This window comes from Oryzias latipes, chromosome 17, assembly GCF_053564925.1.
Source record: "Oryzias latipes strain Hd-rR chromosome 17, Olatipes_Hd-rR_3.1".
Classification (NCBI taxonomy): domain Eukaryota; kingdom Metazoa; phylum Chordata; class Actinopteri; order Beloniformes; family Adrianichthyidae; genus Oryzias; species Oryzias latipes.
Genome location: NC_136253.1, coordinates 6,113,826 through 6,134,016, shown reverse-complemented (window position 1 = coordinate 6,134,016; position 20,191 = coordinate 6,113,826). Strand labels below are relative to the sequence as shown.

At 39.4% G+C, this 20,191-nt stretch overlaps 1 protein-coding gene and 1 long non-coding RNA gene across 3 annotated transcripts in view; both read right to left on the bottom strand.

Annotated features, from left to right (window-relative positions):
* Positions 1 to 20,191, bottom strand: part of ak5 (adenylate kinase 5) — a 107,160-nt gene that overhangs the window by 42,243 nt on the left and 44,726 nt on the right. Inside the window, exon 7 of the mRNA XM_004078698.5 lies at positions 15,976 to 16,066. Within this exon, the coding sequence (XP_004078746.1) occupies positions 15,976 to 16,066 (91 nt within the window). The remainder of the gene's footprint in view (positions 1 to 15,975; positions 16,067 to 20,191) is intronic.
* On the bottom strand, positions 9,188 to 13,619 carry LOC144986850 (uncharacterized). 2 transcript variants are annotated; one of them, XR_013650708.1, is made up of 7 exons: positions 13,481 to 13,619; positions 12,404 to 12,485; positions 12,028 to 12,104; positions 11,571 to 11,682; positions 10,000 to 10,027; positions 9,764 to 9,883; positions 9,188 to 9,329 (listed from the first exon to the last, which is right to left on the bottom strand). It is a non-coding gene; the product is annotated as an uncharacterized LOC144986850 (long non-coding RNA). The 2 variants fall into 2 exon arrangements; XR_013650709.1 differs by lacking the exon at positions 13,481 to 13,619 and adding an exon at positions 12,687 to 12,795.

Genomic DNA, 20,191 nt, shown 5'->3' with positions numbered 1-20,191 from the left:
AAAAGAAGGAAGGGAAGGCTGCTTTGAGCTGATGTTAATGCTGTCTACACACTGCTTCTGCTTCCAACAAAAAAAGCTTGACATAAATCCAAAAACAATTCTACTTTTTTGAAAACTCAAGACCAATGCTAAATCTCACACCGTCTCCACTGTAATTCAGTAAACACTGGAATGTGAATGTAGTAGAGGTGATTTATTCGGACAAATGAAACGTTTCTGCATGATAAGTTCCTGCTAGCATTCAGGATGTTTCTGCACAGAAATCCATACATGGCTGGCAGGTGTAAAAGCTTCCTCGTTGTGCTGACTTAGTACAGAATAGGATTCATTTGTTTGCCCTGATGTGCACAGAGACTTGACAAAAGGAACCACTAAGGGATGAGAAGACCAATATAATTGGCATTAAGTGCAAATATTTAGCAAACTTTTCTTATTTCACAGTTTTCTGCAGCTCAAATTGAGAGTAAATCTAACATTTTATGGTACAGAAAACATGTAGAACCCAGATGTTGGTAATAAATGATGAGTATTTCTTAGCATGAATGTGACCTCTGGTGCTGCATGGTGGTTTTGCTGGTGAGTTTAAGCTTCATGCAGCCGTAGAGACTTCCATCCGTAGGTTGGTCTTAATGTTCTTTAGATGTGAGAAAGACTCACATGCAGACGTGGAGCCAAACATTGTCAGTACAGCGATACTCACACGCTGCAGTGTGGGGTATGTGACGTGCAGCGTGTTCTAATCAGAGCCGCTTTATCTTGCTGCCTGCGCCCACTATCCCTCCCCTTTTCAAAGAAGGGAGCAATTTGCCGGGACGGCAATTTACAGGTTTTAGCCTGTTACAGATTTGGGGTTTTGCTGCGCGGTTTTACGGTTTTGATGGGCAACACATTAGGCACTGAATTGACACCATATGTCACAAACTGGCATCGCATCGCGCCTGAGAAGAACCAGTCCAATGAAACTTTTTGTTTTTTTAAATAATTACAGATTTGTCTGCGAGGCAGATGTGGGCATCAAAAGAGCCAGATTTGGCACGCGAGCCATGGGTTCCCGACCCCTGGCGTAGACGCTCTGCCATTGAGCGCAAACCCTCTTCCGTTGCATGCAGATGCTCTGCCGTAGGGCGTAGATGCTCTGATGTGGGGCACTGATGCTCTGATTCAGGTCCTTTGGCACCTGAATCACCGGCCTCAATACAACAAAGACGTTTCCCCCCGGACTCACCTCAGCCTCACTTCAGGGGAAGACAGATTCACTCGGACAGTTGCTGACTCTTCAGTTGTGTGTTGCTGTGAGTGTGCGGACCTGCCTCCTCATTCAGAACCTTTTACTGTGAAACCTCTTATACATTTTCTTTGCTGTATAGTCTGCCTATAGCTGAACTTTACTGAGATTAATTCAGAGTTGCGTCATATGGAGCTGGAGTGGAGCGGAAAAGTCACCCATGGGAAGTTTTATTGACAACCCACATCCTGTGAAGAAGAGGCGGCTGTTTGTTCGAGTTTCTCACACCCTCCCTGAGCAAGTCCTGAAATCTAAGGTCTGGTTCAGGTGTTTGTGGGAGGATATGTCACAGTGCGTTTCCTGCCTGCTGCAACACGAGTAGCTGTATGTCTGTATCCGAGAGAAATTTACCCTTTACCAGCCAGCAGCAACAGACTGCAGCTAAAACAAACTTAGTTTAGCTTTTATTTTTTACTGTCATAAGAGGCTAAAAGTTAGAGAATTCTGACAGGAAGAGAGTTGAGCCTCCGGAGTTTCACATGAACATGCTCCCTCTGAGTTTGATCGTGGTTTATTTATGGTGATATCTAATATATAACACTGTAATAAAGGAAACACTGGACTCTAATGTCAGTGTTTAGAGCAAATCATGTCCTGCAATCTAATTTTTATCTGTTAAACAAGACAGAAGTGAATATTTTTGACAGAGAGAGAAAGTGGATGAAGAAGATGAAGAATCTTAGCTCTAGACCAGGGGTCTACAAGCTGAGGCTCCATTATCGCTCCACTGTAGCTCTCCTGCTTTAAAGAAACATGCTGACAATTTTAAGAAATGATGAGTTTGCAGTTCTGATTAGTTTGTTTGAAGTTTTGCTTTTCCTGTTTAGATTTTTACCATGTCAGATAAGCTTGAAAATGATGGCAGAAAGGTTAAAATATTGGGGTTTATCATTAAAATAAACGTAAAATTCCCATTCTTATCTTCTGCTGCACAGCAGGGTCTAGCAGCTGTTCAGAGGCAAGGCTGGTCCTAAAAGGTAAATAAAAGATTGTAAAAGCAGATAAAGGATGAAGATGCACCAACATATGACGTTAAGCGCCATGTTTGATTTGTCCTTTTATGCATTTTATTTCCATTAAATCTCCTGCAGCAGGAAGATCTTATATGACACTGGGTGTATTTTATTTTGAAAAAGACTTGTGTGAGCTGCTGTCAGAAGGAAAAGAAGTTAAAATTGTTATGTATAGATATAGTCACTGTTATAATTCAATTATTGTAAATATTTGAAAGCTACATAAATGAATGGCTTAATGGCAACGCAAACATGAACAAAGTGTATTTTTCTGAACGGTTAAGTGGGATTTTCTCGCTGGGTTTTGGCCAGTAAGAAACTGGACCAAGCAGCTGTTTTAGTGTTTGCAGACGTCTGCTCCAAAGGAATGACAGCAGAACTCAGGATATACATCTTGGTGCCAGAATTGACTTGATGGGTTTTCTGTTCACAAAGGATCAAGAGAAACTTATTTCCACCTTCATTTTTTAACGAAAACCAGCAGAAATGATCAGATCAATTTGAAATTTCTGCCACTAGTTTATGAATGACTGAAGTGGAGCCAGAGGTCAGTATGTGCAGCACCGTCTGCCCTTTACCTGCAGATGCTGGAACTCTATGTACACAATTATCTTCAATTAGTTTGAACTGTTTTCTCTGTTTGGATGTATCTCTGTATGGCAGGTGAGACACACAAATAACGGGATCTTACATTTAACTTGATTTTTTTGTAACACAAAGTTAATGAATAAATAGTTTGACGATACTGTAGAGTATTGTAGAGTACTGTAGAGACGATATGTAGAGTTTTTAACTGAAAAAATGAAAGTGTTCAGAAATTGTAATTATAAAGTTATAATTAGGTATTCCTAAATTATTATAGACTAATAAACATTAAATTAAGGAGTAATCCTGAAAAAGGACAAGATGCTTCCGGGAGGAAACCTCCTCACTTCAAACAAATGTGTTGCTTGGACACATTCACAACTTACATCTACACTTTGCTTTAGTGTTATATTGTAAAGTGCAAGAAAAACAGGGACATTATCACAGCTCTTCTCACTGTGAAGAGTAAAATATCTCCATCTGACAAAAATGAAACACCTGCAGAAACCCACAGGAGCTGTTTCCAGCCAGGCCTGCAGCTTTCTAAAGGTTTGGTAAACAGACTTCATATGAAACCCTGCATTGCATGACATTAAAACCTTACTGAGTCTGTGTCTTTCACAGAGCCCAGCTAACCCTCTGCCACGCGTTGCTATGACGACGCTTCTGGTAACCAGGCAGCTGGTGGGTGACGTTTTTGTTTCACACTCGTTCTCTCTTCTGACGGGTGTTGACTGTGAACATGCTGGACTTGCTCAACGGTTGAGGCTGGACCTAATTAAATGACGGCAGTGTCGACACAAACAGCATCACTCATTTTATCCTCATGTCACCGCTTCGTTCTGCCCGATGGAAATGTTACGATGAGTCAAGTGTTTTCTTAACAACTGGTTGCAGCGTTATTTTCATACATCTTTACTGAGAAATTAACAAAAAGTTCTCAGAACAAAATACCAGAAAGAACTAACAGGTGATAAACCTGTGAGTTCGGTTAAACTCACATAAACTCACATAACACATAAAATGTATAACGTTTATCTGTCATACATTACTAAATTCCTACTACCTGCACATACAGTTTTTATTTTAAAGACCTGTAAAGAAATTAGGTCAAACATGTCACATGAATGATTTCTGTAACCTATTATTGAACAAATATGTCTTCTATCAGGCCAAGACTTCAGATTAACCTTAAGGCCTGTTCACACCTGGACGAATTTCGCGCGCAATATTTGCCGACGTTTAACGCCTCGTGACTAAACAAAGGGCACCAATGTGAGTGTGCACACCGATGCGAAAAAACGCCATGCGTCAAAGCGTCATTTTTTAAAAACCGCCTCGGGTTCGTTTTTTTGGTTTGACGCACCGCGTCAAAAACTATACGACAAATGAGAATGGCGCTTTTGCACACGTGTCTGGAGCTTCTGAAGTTACAGTAAAACACAACTTGGGGGCGCTCAAACACAAACCTGCCTTTCTGAGCACACATACCAGCGAAGAAGATAGACGCCAAGTAGCGTCTACACTGCCGCGAAGAAATAAGACGAAGAAGATGCACTCACTGACGGACATTCTAAAGTATCCCCGAAAACGCACATGATACGTTTTCAGCTATTGTACCAGTCGATAAAACTCCCCATGTTGTCTTCTCGTAACTATGGGATGTACCCAAAATCGGCGTCTTTTCCGGCGTCTTTCATCATTCAACAGAACAATAATTTCTTCATCGCTGGAGCTGGAGCTGGAGCTACTGGTGCTGGAAATATTTATGTTTTCTTTGTATTATTCTGACAAGCTTGTAAATACTTGCTCTCTTCTTCTGAGTGAAAAGCGACTTTAAGAAGCATTAAGTTGCGCAGCGCCACCTTGTGTGCAGGAGTATTTCTGTTTTACATTAAGCGCCATCTAATGTCAGGGAATGAAATTGCATGTTTGCTCGGCTCATCGTCAGCGAAAATCGTCTGGGTGTGAACACAAAAAACGCGGCAAAAGCGCTGGTGAATATTTGTCCCGTTGTGTATGGGCCTTTAGAATGAAGACAGGCTAACATTATTTACAGGGTTTGTACAAATTTTAAAGTTAAATTTCAGAATTCTTTTTTTATAACTTCTCCTGTCCAACAGCTAAGCAGACAGATGAGAGCTGAAGGCCTCTTGTGTTGGACATATTTTACTTTAACAACAGGGGTTATTAATCTTCTGACAAACTAGAGGTATGTCTGAATAAACCCCTTTGGTAATCAAGGAAAGGAGGGAAGAAGAGAGAGGGATATTAGAGAGGGGGGGATAGGAGTGTGATTATAGAGGGGGGGGGGGGGGGGGGGTAAAACCATGAACCAGCATAAAGCAACAAGTTTCTGGGTGGTTATACTCATTACAGTGAGGTTCAGATGTAATACAGTCTATCAGGGCGGGGCTTGTCCACACACACATTCAAATGTCATAAACACACCCGTTGGCTCCAAAAATGTCCACATGTCAACATGTCCACAATACAAACAATATCTCCACACACATACCTATGCATTTAGAACAACTAGTGTGAAATGTTTAATTCGATCACGCAAAATATGTGTGCAAAGGTGAGCTAACACCTGTGCTCAAGTGAGTGTTTATGTTCTTCTAAAATGGATGGTGTCTTTTTTAAACCAGCGGTGGGCATTTGGTGTATTGGTGCATAACGATCAGAATAATCAGGATTGAAAAATAAAATTTTCAACAAGAAATGCGAAACGGATAAGTTTCATACAGAACAGTTTTTAAGGGTGAGATTTCAGATTCAAGACTTTTTAGAGACTTTTTAAGGTATTATTACGAAATTCAGAAATTCAATGCTTTTAAGAATTTTTAGGACCCTGTGGGAACCGTGCAGTTATATTATACTGACAGAAAACAAAGTATTTTTTTTAAATACAAGGTCTGACTGCAGATCTCTGAAACAGAGTGGAGAATAAAAGGGTTGTGTATGTTTTCCTTGATATGTGCTCCATGAATCGATGCATTAAAGACTCAACAAACTTTGTGGCGATACAATATAGTCCAATTATTTTACTTTTACAGACACAATCTAGATATTTGTTATGTATTTAGCATTTAAAACTATAAATGAAAATGTTTTTTAACATAGAAACTCTTTTTTTCCTTTTCTTTTTATCAACAAAAACAAAATGACTGAAGGCCGTAACAGCTTTAAACATAAAATCCTGCATTTTGGATCTTTTAGGCTGTTTTGTTTCTCACCTTCAGCCAATCTAAATTGTACGGAGCCAGGTGTCAGTGGTTAAAAAAATATAATATCTGATATTCCGTGCGCACGGTTTAGCAATCTATGCGCACGGATTATGAGAGTCAATTGTCAATTAGTCAATTGTGCTTGTACTGTTGCGCAATCGTGCACATACGCAAATTACATGTGCATGTCTCTGAGCAGAGCAATCGGACTCATAGCTTTGTATTTGATTGGAAAAAAAAACTCGGACAAACCGTGCACATGGCCAAGCGGTTTGGCTGCATGTGAAACAACTCAGCTTTTTGCTTGAAGAAGTTGGTATAGAAAATTAACATTTAAGCGAGAAGAAGAGTGTGAGGAAGTAAAAATCCAGCCAGTAAAACCTTCTAGTAGCTCATCCAATCGGTCAGCTGTGCCCCTTCTCTTCGACCAGTTAAACGTGTCACATGTTCCCTCCTTGGGTTCTTTCTGTAGCCTTTGATTTTTTAACCCTTGTGCTATCCTAGGCATTTTAACATTGGGAGTCATTGGTCATCTAAACCCACTAGACAGTGCTCTGAACCTTTTTTCTTCAATGATTTGTGATCTTCACTGGTGTCCATGGATTCCATGAAATCTTTCCACCTTTATCCACCTTTGTCATGGTAGGGAGAACACATCAATGTAAGGCTGGGGTCATCTAAGATAGCACAAGGGTTAAAGGTATTTCTATTTTTAATGCATGAGGCTAAACCATGCTAACCATTTCCATGGGCAGGTGTGAGATCCAGTGTCACCTAAACCACAGTTTTTCAGAGAAAGGTGAACAGGTGGACCCAACTAGATTGGCAGTTGTAGGAACAGTTAGGAGAGAGTTATCTGAGTTTTTTTTTGTTAAATAGAAAATGTTTGACAGAGAATCGGACTAATTGCGTTTAAAGTTGGCCATTTTTTTACTGTTTTATGCCGGGACTCACTGCAGTAACCAGGTAGTGACCCGTCTTCAGCAGCTTTTATCTTCAGACCAGCCTCAAACAGGTAATAGACAGGTTAATCCACAATTATTAAGTAAATTTTATACAACTGTGTGTGGTTCATTTGGGGTGCATACGCAGATTTGTGGCTTTCCATGACCGTTCCATATGGAGAGAAATTAGACTCAGTCGGATATGTGCGTGCGTAATTCTTGCTTTGTGCGTGCGTAAATTGGGATTTGTGCATAAATTTGGATTTGTGCGTGTTTGTTACTCACATAATACGTTTCGTGTATAAATGAAAAAAATCTAAAATGAAAAAAATACAAAATGCAATTTACGTATGCACAAATTAAGAATACAACAGTTTGAAACTACTTACACACACACATCTTTTAAAAACACGCACGAATCCCTTGTTACGCACACACGAAGCCAAAGTTACGCACGGATCTACCGTGAGACTGTTTTCACGTCTCACAAATTCGTCCGTAAGTGCTGCGTTTAAATACCAGTGGAATGCTCGGTCATTAGAATTTTCCTATCAGCCTTCCCTTCTAAACGTATCCAGACAATGACTCAATCAATACATGAAGACAGTAGATGTTAGTGTTGAACATAGAGGCTACTTACTTCGGGGCGCTGACCACCGAGATGTATGGAGTTAATTCAGTCTCAATAATCAGAAATGCACACAACCGGTTTTACAAATGCACACGCTCCGATTCACAAATGTCATTTTATGCAAACGTGAAAAATAAATTCGGAAATACACACCCTGTGTTTCACAAACACACAGATTGTGTTTCACAAATGCACACTAAATGTTTTACAAATGCACAATAAGTGTTTCTCACAAATGTGCACACTGTGTTTCACAAAAAACATTTTAGAAATTCACAATAAATGTATCAGAAATACACAGTAAGTGCTTCACAAACATGATTTTTAGGTACACATGTGATGTGAACTCACAGATCATTCGAACTGCAGACTGTGCATTCAAAATCCCGTTCTCGTTTGTGAATCTCCCCGTGTGTGTGAGAGATTTTTCTACGGTGAATATTGAGACTCATCTGACGGAGCGGGTCAACTAATGTCACCATTGGCTAGTGAATCTGTCAATCAAACTCATCGGGAAAGCAGGCGGGTTCGCTTTTAGCCAATCGTATGGCCCCTTACACTTTCTCTACGCTTTCTGCGGGTGGCAAAAGCCCCGCCCATATTTGATTCTGTACCAGTCGGTCGTTAGCGTGTTAGCCTCAGCATGGCTTGTCGGTTTATTGCCTTCGGTTGTCAAAAATTACTGGCTTGTGCAATTTTTCAGTGGACCTGGAAGCAAGGCAACAGTGGTTGAATGCAGTTGACAGAATCCATCGAACTCTGTACTGGTCATGAGATTTAAAATGAATGTTTCACTCGGGATTGTTTGTACGTTATTCTCTTAGCTTTCATGCTAGCGTCATTTCAACACTCAGACACGGTTTTGATCATATGAAGGTGGAGGAGAAAAATCTTCAACTTCCACAGGTTTTGTGGAGAAACTGGCATCACTTTGCTCCGTACCACGCAGTGGGACTACATTACCTCAAGTTCATCTCACTGTCAATCACAGATACCCAATACACCTCCCCTGCTCAGCCCGAAGTCACTTTGCTTGACCTTAATTTTATTTTTTTAATAACTCAAATGTCATTGATTTTATATTGTAACCATATACATATACACCTCTTGGCCAGGTCACCCTTGCAAAAAAGATCCTCATCTCTCTGGGTTTTTGTAGCTGGTTAAATACTACACAACAAAAGATGGTCATAGAACAACAAAGTGCAAACATTCACCCTTTATTGCAGAGTAAAATTCAGTGAAAACCTGGACAGATTAAAACATCAAAATTTAAGCAAATGTGGGATCTCTACTGATTTGAATTTTATTTAAACTGGAACTAATTTTCATAACTTCCTTACATACAATGAAGTCCCTTGAACAATACAGCAGTATTGATTTGAACTCTGTCTTGCCCCGCTCAGTCTCTCTTCTTCTGTATGTAATTATGTCGCCTAAATTAAGTTCTAAACACACTGGACAGTAAAGATGTAGGTCCACTCCCAAACGGTCTGAATTCCACAATGGATTGATGTCGTCTTGCAGTTCCAACAATTGTGGACCCAAAAGAGGACTGTCCCATACCGGGACATTGATCCCAGGATGAGGTTCAGTCATGGATCCACTCTCCTCCCATTCAATCTCTGGAACCAGCATACCCTGACAGAAAAAAATAAAAAAAAAAGATACTGTTTTTGAACAGCACTGTTTTTTTTGTGTTTTAGATTATGTAGGAACAGTGACCGACTAATAATAACTTATATTGTTGCTTGCAGGCAGACCTCATATCTCCATAACTGTTTATAATTTGCAAATAAGTGAACCTTAACAAAGTAGTGACATTAGTATATCTGATGGCTCATAAGGCCATGCATTGTGATGCATTTTGAACTTGCAGATGTGCTATTCTTCCTACAAACAAACAATTTAGGGAAATTGTTTGCACCACACAACAATAATCCTTTTCATTCATTTTCGATGAAAATTCACTGTAGTCATTATGATTTCATGATACTCTTCTTGATACTTTCCACTTTAGTCAAACTGCACACAAATCAGTTGTCCAGTACAGTGAGATTAAATAAAGCATTTACCCGGGGATCAGAAACAGGGTTCTGGGTCAAGCCCAACTGCCACAGCTGATTTGGTGTCATGCTTTGCTCCGTCCTGATTGGATGGCTGTCCCACGCGTCACTAAAGACATCCAAACTGGCCTGAATGCGTGGTAGAAAAATGTAATGGCAGCAGAATATGTGATGTGACTGATATTGAGCAAGTCTTGGTCCTCAGGAGAGTGCAGGATGTTGTAATATAAACCAGTAACACTCACGAAGACATCACACCAGAGGAGCTCAATCCTGTATTTGGAAAAAAGCAAAAAGAAATATTATATTGTCAGATTTATTTTTAATACATCATTCACTTTTATGTATCAGGGCTCCAGACTAACTTTTTTCACTAGGAGCACAGTGGCCCCCAACTGAAAGTTTTAGGGGCACAACCAGAAAATTTAGGGGCGCATACCGTAAATCAACATTCTAACCAAATCTACTAATTTCCACTGTATTACAAATAAATACTTTAATAATAGATGCAGAAATTACAATGTGCTGTTTCTAATTCAGTGTCATATTTTATTCTGCACTTTTGAAGATGCAACATGAAGGTAAACTGACAGCACCATCGCTGTCACGACAGTACAACTAAGTAAAAATAGTAAAAAAAAATACCATACTTTTAGAATAAAAAAAAGTTTTTAGTAACAAGTGATTACCGTAGTAACCTTTCGTAATTTCACAGTTTCAAACAATACTTAAATGTATGTAAATATTAGAGGATGGAAATTCATGTTGGTGACACCAAATAGGTTCAGCCAAGATGCACAATAAGCGTGTTTGAGATCACCCAGATGGACGCAACACTGCACAGATCACCTGGTGTGTGACGTATATTTTTCTTTTTGCTCCAACATCACCTGTCAATCAAAACAAAAATATCCCGAGAAAGGGGTGAGAGCAAGACACCAATCAGAGCGAACGCAGCTGGAAATTTAGTATTGAACTGACTAAAAGCTGCCCTACAGACTACAAAACAATGCATTATGGGACATGCGTCCTGATGGGTTTTTTGTAGTTCACTGATCAATTAAAATAATTCAAAATACCAACTGATTAAAAAAAGGCTACATCCATTACAAAACATTAAAATAATTATAAAAGATGTAATATCACAGTTCATACTTAGGGGGAGAGGCATATTAAAACGAAATTGAATGTTAAGGACAACTAATTCCTGGTCTCTTTCAGTCTCGCTGCAGCTTCGATTTCATGCGAGTTTGAGACCCCTGCTGTACACTCTGTCACTGGTACACTAGCTGCAGGTCGGAAGAACGAATCAATAGTTCGCTTGCTCATAGCTCAGACGCACATATCAAGTTGTGATGATATTTGTCTCCGTTTCCTTCCCACGGATGTTTATGCGCGCTCGATTATCTCTAGGCCCCGCCCCTCCACATATTTTAGCCACTTGCAGTGACTTTCCCTATTCTTCTCAGACGCATTGGCCGCCTCAGGCATCACTCAATGAAACGCGAGTGTGTGCTCGCGTGTGCTCCAGTCTCATGAGTATTCGCGCGAGTGTGTGTGTCTGCCTGCGTGCGTGTGCACTCGCGTCTCATTGATGATTTCATCTCTCATTTCATCGATCATTGACGTGCTCCTTTCATGTTTAATGTATAAAAAATACGGAGGGTGGAGGAGGCAAGTTTACTGGTAGCACATGTGCGACTGGGTGTAAAATTCAGTCACACACTCTCAAATTTTGGTCGCAAAATGTGACCAAATGGACGCAGTCTGGAGCCCTGTGTATATATTAAAGCTTCTAAAACTAGGTTCAACTCACCGTTGATTGTGTGTACACTTTTCCCACAATGAAGCCGTTTGTGTCAGTTGTACGTACTGTGAGCATTAACTCGGCTATGCCCACATTTTCTCCTCCGTGATCTCCTCTCACCCTGACAATAACATGAAAATCATGTCTCAAACACATAATTACAAATGCATCGCCAATACGGTACACATCAGTTTAAAATGTAATGTTCTTATGTATGATGCCAATAAGTAGAATTTCTAGGTTAAAAAAATTGCAGGAGTGGGTTACATGTATCACTGAGGAAAAAAATGAGGTGAGAGAGACTGTTAAGGGGGGGTAAAATGTTATTCATGAGGGGAAAGTTTTAGAGTTGCCTTTGTTTATGGAGAGGAGTCTAAAAAAAGTAATTTTATTTTTATACAAATAACCAAGTACTTATACTGCCTGATATGTGAATAAAATATTTCTTTATGAATAACATGAATACCTCAGAGGAAAGCCATAAACGTTCACAGCGTCACTGAAGAAGGCCAAATGGGTGTCTGCACAGTTGTTCTCTGCTATCTTCAGGTACAGGATACATGGAATACAAGTACAAATACTTTCAACTGACAGATATTTACAGGGGCAAAAATGCTAAATTCCCAATTGACAGGTAAAACAGTAATACAATAGGATGATAAAATATGAAATAGAATAGAATAGAAGGGTATTTAATAATCCCTGAGGAAATTTTTTTAAAATGGCCATCTTAAAAAAACACAAACACACATGCATTACAAATAGAAATATCACAAAATAAAAAGATTGATAAAAAAAGGTAAATAATTGGAAAATCAGTGGGTAAAATTAAAAGAAATTACTTGTAAGATGCCCTGCCAGAGAGTTGTATTGCCTGATGGCACGAGGAACAAAAGATTGTCACGCTGTCACATTCAGTAATTCCTAGAGAATAAATAAAAACACAACAAACATGGATTAGATCATTTAGCCGTCTGATCTTAAATTACATAATTTTCAAATATATGAAAGGGGAATTTTTTTAAAACACTCTTGCTATGATTACTTGAGCTTGTAGTAAAGAACACCTTTAAAAAAAATCAGAGACAAGACACTGATCACAGGAAGCCTGTGTGGAATACTTACAGTAACTTCTACTCTAATCACTGTTGACAGCTGATTTCTCCCATCCACCCTTTCTGTGACTACTTATCGACTACAAAACAGCCTAAAAACATAATGTTTGGGATTCTTGTCATTACGTCATTGGAAGTAAAGATACGGGGATTTTAGTGGCTGTCACTCTGACACAATCTCACAGGGCTTTTCAGCACAATACGGGTTCTAACGTTAGAAACTTAATGAGGCTTCTTTCATTCAACAGTGGATTCATGTCTGTTATATTTAAAAAATGCCGTTTTCATGAATGTCATATGAAATAACTTTGTTGCACAGTCCACCCCGTCTTAAAGTCTGGATTGTGAAAATGCTGTGTCTAACTTTAACCCGGATCGCGTTTACATAAAGGCAGCACACGGAACAACTAGCTAGTTAGCATAGCATAGCATCAGTGTTTAAACAAATCGCCGTCTCCAAATCAATACTTTTTATTAAACTTTCTTTGCTGCTGTAAATCCGGCATGCTTTTCCCCTTAGTTCCTTATGAATCATGTTAAGAACCTACAGATCATTAGCTATAGACGCTAGCTTGAACCGACACCGGCTTGAACTTCACTCACACTCACACAGACACAACTTGCACAGGCTAAGCAAAACAAAGCTAAGCTAATTTGCGGTGGGGGTACTCTGCAAACGACTCGGCTGCAGTGTTCATAAAGCATTCACACATGTCACTTGGCAAAGGAGAACGCTTCAACTTAGTATTCAATAACATTACAGGACGTACAACGAGGGAATGATCAAATAAGTGCATTACTTACGGCCTGAGACTGATCCCGTTCAGAAGACCTCTCCGCCATGTTTGCCGCCCGCGTCCTTTCAACTGCTGTGCTGAACAGCTCCCTCCCTCGTCACTTTGAAAGTGAGGAGTGTAAGGGGCCATTCGATTGGCTAAAAGCGAACCCGCCTGCTTTGCCGATGAGTTTGATTGACAGATTCACTAGCCAATGGTGAGATTAGTCGACCCGCTCCGTCAGATGAGTCTCAATATTCACCGTAGAAAAATCTCTCACACACACGGGGAGATTCACAAACGAGAACGGGATTTTGAATGCACAGTCTGCAATTCGAATGATCTGTGAGTTCACATCACATGTGTGCCTAAAAATCATGTTTGTGAAGCACTTACTGTGTATTTCTGATACATTTATTGTGAATTTCTAAAAATTTTTTGTGAAAAACAGTGTGCACATTTGTGAGAAACACTTATTGTGCATTTGTAAAACATTTAGTGTGCATTTGTGAAACACAATCTGTGTGTTTGTGAAACACAGGGTGTGTATTTCCGAATTTATTTTTCACGTTTGCATAAAATGACATTTGTGAATCGGAGCGTGTGCATTTGTAAAACCGGTTGTGTGCATTTCTGATTATTGAGACTGAATTAACTCCATAGAGATGGGCCGCCATTCTTCCCGTGACTCTCTCAGTCTGACTGCCTTTGATTTTTCCGGAAGAAAAAAAACAGTGCCCCCTACTGGTCGTTCATGTTACGCATTTTGTATCAATTCGGTGTCTCGGAGAATAATATACTTTTAATATATATATTAGCGTTTAACAGTGAACGTCATATTCTCAGATTACATTTTTTTTATTTTCCTTTAAATCTTTTTTAAGCCCTCCTACACCCACTGAAGGAAATACGTTTAGAAGGGAAGGCTGATAGGAAAATTCTAATGACCGAGCATTCCACTGGTATTTAAACGAAGCATTTACGGACGAATTTGTCAGACGTGAAAACAGTCTCACGGTAGATCCGTGCGTAACTTTGGCTTCGTGTGTGCGTAACAAGGGATTCGTGCGTGTTTTTTAAAGATGTGTGTGTAAGTAGTTTCAAGCTGTTGTAATCTTAATTTGTGCATACGTAAATTGCATTTTGTATTTTTTTCATTTTATATTTTTTTAACTTATACACAAAACGTATTATGTGAGTAACAAATCACGCACAAATCCAAATTTATGCACAAATCCTAATTTACGCACGCACAAAGCAAGAATATGCATACACACATCCTAATTTACGCACAAATCAAGAATTACGCACGCACAAATCCGACTGAGTCATAGTTCCACGTATGTCTAACAGACTTTCAGGCATGTACCACAGATGTCTAACTTTTATTATATTGCGCATACGGCAATGTAAAATACCACGTCCAAATGACATAATTGACACATGAATATCTAATGAATAGCATAAAAACAGTGTAATAATCATGCAGGACTCGTGCTCTACATAGATTTATGTGTTCTTTGCATGATTCATTCGTGATACATCTGTGAAAATTTCACATAAAGAACACAACTTTTCTCACTTTTGCCACAGATATTCACGGATGACCAATTTTCCTCCATGCACAGCATGTATGTGGTGACTCTGTGACTTTACCTCTATCATATGAAAAATCTGAGTGGATGGAGCCACTGAAACCAGGGCCTTAAAGGGTTTTACATGGATGAGTACAAAAGATGAAAGAAAGAAAAAGGTATGAAGGACAAAAGACAAAGGTATCTTTCCAGTGAAACGTGGAAACTTTCATGGACTATGAGGCATAATAAAGAACTGTAGGTTCTTCAAGTACAATTCTTTCTCCATGCTTAGTAAAACAAACTCTGAAGCAACACAAAATCACCAACGTATTAATGAAGTGGTTTCATAAATCATTGTCTGTAAATGAATAATATCTTTCTAGTTTTTCTGGAGTAAATTTGTTTTGAAACTGCATCTCACAAGCTGTAGATTGCATAGATTCAAATGTGACTTTTAGAGAGTTTTACAGTTTATCCGAGCGAGCTGACACACTTTCACAAAATGGAGAAAAAATTGGATAGGATTAGATTTTCAGAATAACGTCTCTGTGCAAGTCTACAAATGCTGTAACTAAGCTATCAATGTTGATTATGTAAATCCTAAATGGTGTGGACTGGAACACACAATGTGGTCCTCGGCAAGGAAACTGTCATCCCTCTAAATGACATTTTGCAGTTTGCTCCCAGTCTGTGTGAATACCCTTCAATCTGGCCCCCGTGGCAAAGGAAGCTGCTCGCTGTCTGTGTGCAGCTTTTCAAAACCCGTAGCAGATATAAAACAATGTTTGTGTTCAAAAGAAAATGCTAAATCACTTACAGGTAATTGAGTAAAATAAATAGAGCCTCTTATGTCTATAATAAACTGATCAAGATTAGAGTAATTTGCATAACTCTAGAAATTGCATCTGGTGAGGCATGTCTGTTATTGCGAAGGAGCTCCTCATACCAGCTGCAGGCTCTTTGGAGGAAAAAAGCTTGTTGTCCAAAGTCATGCTGATGTCACAGAAGACTTCCTCCTCATTTCGGTCTGCATCCAGCTAAAAAACATAAAAAAACAACAACATTTAAATACTAACAATGGGATTTTTTTAAACAGTAAGAAGTAGAAGTTGGAGACTGAGAAAGTCCTGAATAGAAACATGACACCGTTGCCTTTTATTCCTCTATAACATCAAGGATGAGAGTCCTAATGAGAAGTTTGAAGTGTCGCTGGGAGCCGAACACCCGGGTCATTCTGCATTCAGCGCGCACAGGAAGCTTTCACAGCACAGCATCAATGAGCTGCGCTTGATGCTCTTTTTCCGAGCATTCAAAGGAAGGCCGACTTCCTTCGCACATGCAGCACCAGCAAATGGACCATGACGAAATTGTTCTGTGATTGAACTGGAAGCGGATTGATGCAGACTTCTCCTTCTTCTCTAATCTGCTGCGTGGCCGTTCTTCCACTTTCATCAGGGGCCACGACAGCAGCTAAAAGGCAAACAGTGCGTTTGTGCATGAGGGTAATAACTGAATACATGAATGCCCTCCGTTTCTTGTTGCGTCTGCCTCGGGTGTGTGATTCCCAGCAAAGTTGTTTGTTCCAAACTAAATGAGGAAAGGGGCTCATTGTTGATGAAGACAGTCTTACACCTGCGACTCAAAGATTCGCTGATGAAGACTAAGCCTTCCTCACATCTGCATAACGCAGAAAAGTCTCTGTTCTCAAACGCCGGTGTCTTTAAATCCGTTTAGACACGGCCGCTCGCTTTAATTCACTCAGCCGGACAAGAATCTCAACAGACTCTTTGGAAGACAATTTAATTTCCAAGGAGAAATTAGCAGAGCTAACTTCTCTGGAGCAGAAACCCTTGTTAATCTACTGTCAGTTTTTATTTTAGAAAACCAAAAGACACAAAAAGTGAAGGAACCTTTGAACAGAGCAGGTGGATACACTTGGAGATGGGAAACCTCAGAAAAACAGTGATTTCATTGCTTTTTTGAATTATGACAGAACACCAGATGTTTTATAGACTCTCAAATGACCTTAGTGACCCCACAAATAGTGTTTAAAGCCAGCTGTTTAGTACAGTCGTTCTTATTTCCAGCCAAATTGAATTGGATCTGGCATTTTTGTGACAGAAACTGCCTTTGAAAACCATATTTGATAAAATTATTTTAATGAAACCCCTGTTTAAAAGAAACTGATTTCATCATGATAAATACAATTCAGCTAAAATAAAAGCTCTTACTCAGAACAGGGAGAAAAGTTATGTTGTAATTACAGAGAACGACTCTGCGATTATACGTTGATGGATTGTGGAAGAAATGTAGACTTATCAGAATCCAGCTGATTTTGACATTGAAATTATAACACTGATTTTTCTATCCTGCAAATTTGTCATTTCACCTGCCAAAATTCACATGGAAAGATTCATCTGTCAAAAATTCACCTGTCAAATATTCACCTGCAGAATTCTGCCTGCAGAAACTCATCACTCATCTTCACCGAGCCAAATAACAAGCTACCTGTTACTGGTTGCTGCCAGCTGTTGCTGGGGTCACGTGATCACAGGAGCTTAATTCGATTGGCTAAGAGCCGCTCAATTCAATTTAATGCTGATTGGGTCATGAAGACGACTACATCTACGGGTGAATTTCTACAGGTGAAGTTTTTGACAGGTGTATTTAGGCAGGTGAAATTTTGCTGCCAAATTTAATATAAAAACAAGTAAAAAAAAAAATCTGCGTTTTAAATTCAATGTCAAAAAAGAGTTGGATTCTAATGAGACTATATTTCTAGATATAGAAGATTCTGCCTTTAGTGACAAAACTCTCCTCCTGAAACATGAAACATAAAGCAGAAGTTTCTTTCTGCTCAGAAAACTGTATTTAAACACTAGAATCTGTAGTTTTTTGTTCTGTAGTCTGACTTCTGTTTGATCGTCAGTTTAAAGAAATTCATGAGCTGCAGTTTGGTGCACGTTACATAATGTTCACTGTTCTCCATCACCTCCAAAGTGTAGCTTGGAGATGTGTTTCTTTAAAAACGAGAAATAGACCAAGCCAGCATAAATAGATGTGAGGAGCGACTCTCTTCAGGTTGGTGAGCTTTACTCATCTCCTGTGGAAAGACAGATGCATGGATGGATGTTGAAATTCAGGTTAGTTTCTCCTTTTTTCCCAGATTCTAATAATGAAACAGTCCTTTACGAGTCTCCCCAGAGAGGCCCGGGAAGATGGAGCGGGCTTCTTTTGTTTGTTCATTTCTGTGTGACAGCTAACAGCATGTGGGCAGGGAGCCGCAGCCGAACAAGCTCAGGGAAAACTTAATTAGATCAGCTTGTTTTCCCAGAATGACAGCCCGATGCAGTCGTGGCCTCAACAAACAATTATCTCTACTCGCTGCAATTTCAGCTTATTGACTTAGATGCCAACTTGTCTGCATACATGTTCTTCACTGGTTCACATAACAACAGCTCAACAACTGTAACCGGAATACTCTAAAAGGGCTGCAAACACCTGAGAGGAAAGCTCATCAGATGAGCCTCATCTGCCTCCGCAGGTTCAAATGAACAACAGCTGAAAGAATCCAATGAATTCACTTTGCACAGTCAGCGATGTGCTGATGATGTGGATGATGACTCACTCCTGTTTAGTGGAGTTGCTCCTTCTTTAAAGCAGGAGGATAATGAATAGGAAGTGATTACTTTGACACTTTTGGCATCTGCTGGGGAAAGCAATCAACCTGCAGAGAGACCTCCACTGAGCAGCAGCAGAAACGTATCGCTTCAGACTGACGTTCCTCATCTGGGATTTTCCTATTAGAGAAGCCCACTTACTGCACTGCAAAAACAGGTGAAACATTCATAGGCACACTTTCTTTAAAAAAGCAAAGAAAATCTGCCAATGGTGTTAGGAAATAAGCTCTAACTAAGAATTATTATTTTAAAAATAAAATTCTAGTCACTAAGATATACTTTTTTAAACTAATTGTATTTATATGGAAAAATGCATTTGATTATTTTTCTTGCAAGGCATAAGAAAGGACACTTTTTCTTGAAACAAGGACTTTTAGCTTAAGATTCAGTTTTTGGGGTGATAACATTGAACAACATTTAGGGGGTATTTAGACTGGAACAGTCATTTTGGTCCAGGCCAAGTCCTGAACCTTGTGTTTGGTCTGTATCCAGACTACTGTCAAACGGACTTTCCTGTTTTAAACCAAAGCTTGTAAAGATCTCATCAGTGATTGGCCAGGCGTTGACAGAAATTCTTATAGTCATGTGGTTTGCAATTCTTGTCTGGAAAGTTCACTGATTAAACTCTGGACATCAGCAATTTTTTTGCGGTGGAACATGAATAAGCCACGCTTCAGGTCCGCATATCCACGGGTCTTATGTTACTTACATGAACCTAATCCTATCCGTGACATTTGAAGACGTGATTATTGTTGTTGGCAGCGGTTTTAAAGTCTTAAAAGAACGGTAGTGCCCCCGGACATTGACGCATTTTCGCACATGCGACCGGTACGGATTGGATACTTATACCTGCCTTTCAATCCACTTTAAAATTTCTATCTATCTATTTATCTATCTATCTATCTATCTATCTATCTATCTATCTATCTATCTATCTATCTATCTATCTATCTATCTATCTATCTATCTATCTATCTATCTATCTATCTATCTATCTATCTATCTATCTATCTATCTATCTATCTATCTATCTATCTATCTATCTATCTATCTATCTATCTATCTATCTATCTATCTATCTATCTATCTATCTATCTATCTATCTATCTATCTATCTATCTATCTATCTATCTATCTATCGTTTGTTATGCATGTATGCTGGGGTCATAATGAGGCTGTGGTTTTTCGTCACCTGCAGATGTGAAGTGCAGCCTCCCTTTTTTTAGCTATTTTTGCAGAGCGTCAGCTGGTTTCGAGCTCTCTGTTTATCTGCTCCATCTAACTTTGTCCTCCAGAAAACAACCACCCGCTGGGGCTTAAAAACAAGACTGCGGACAAAACAGCACAAGAAGAAAAGTACAAGGAATACAACAGGCAAAACCACAACAATAACACAAAATCCCCGAATGTGTTCTTTGAACCTCCACACATTTAAAGTTAAAGTCCCACTATCTGTCACACACCTAGGTGTGTGAAATTTGT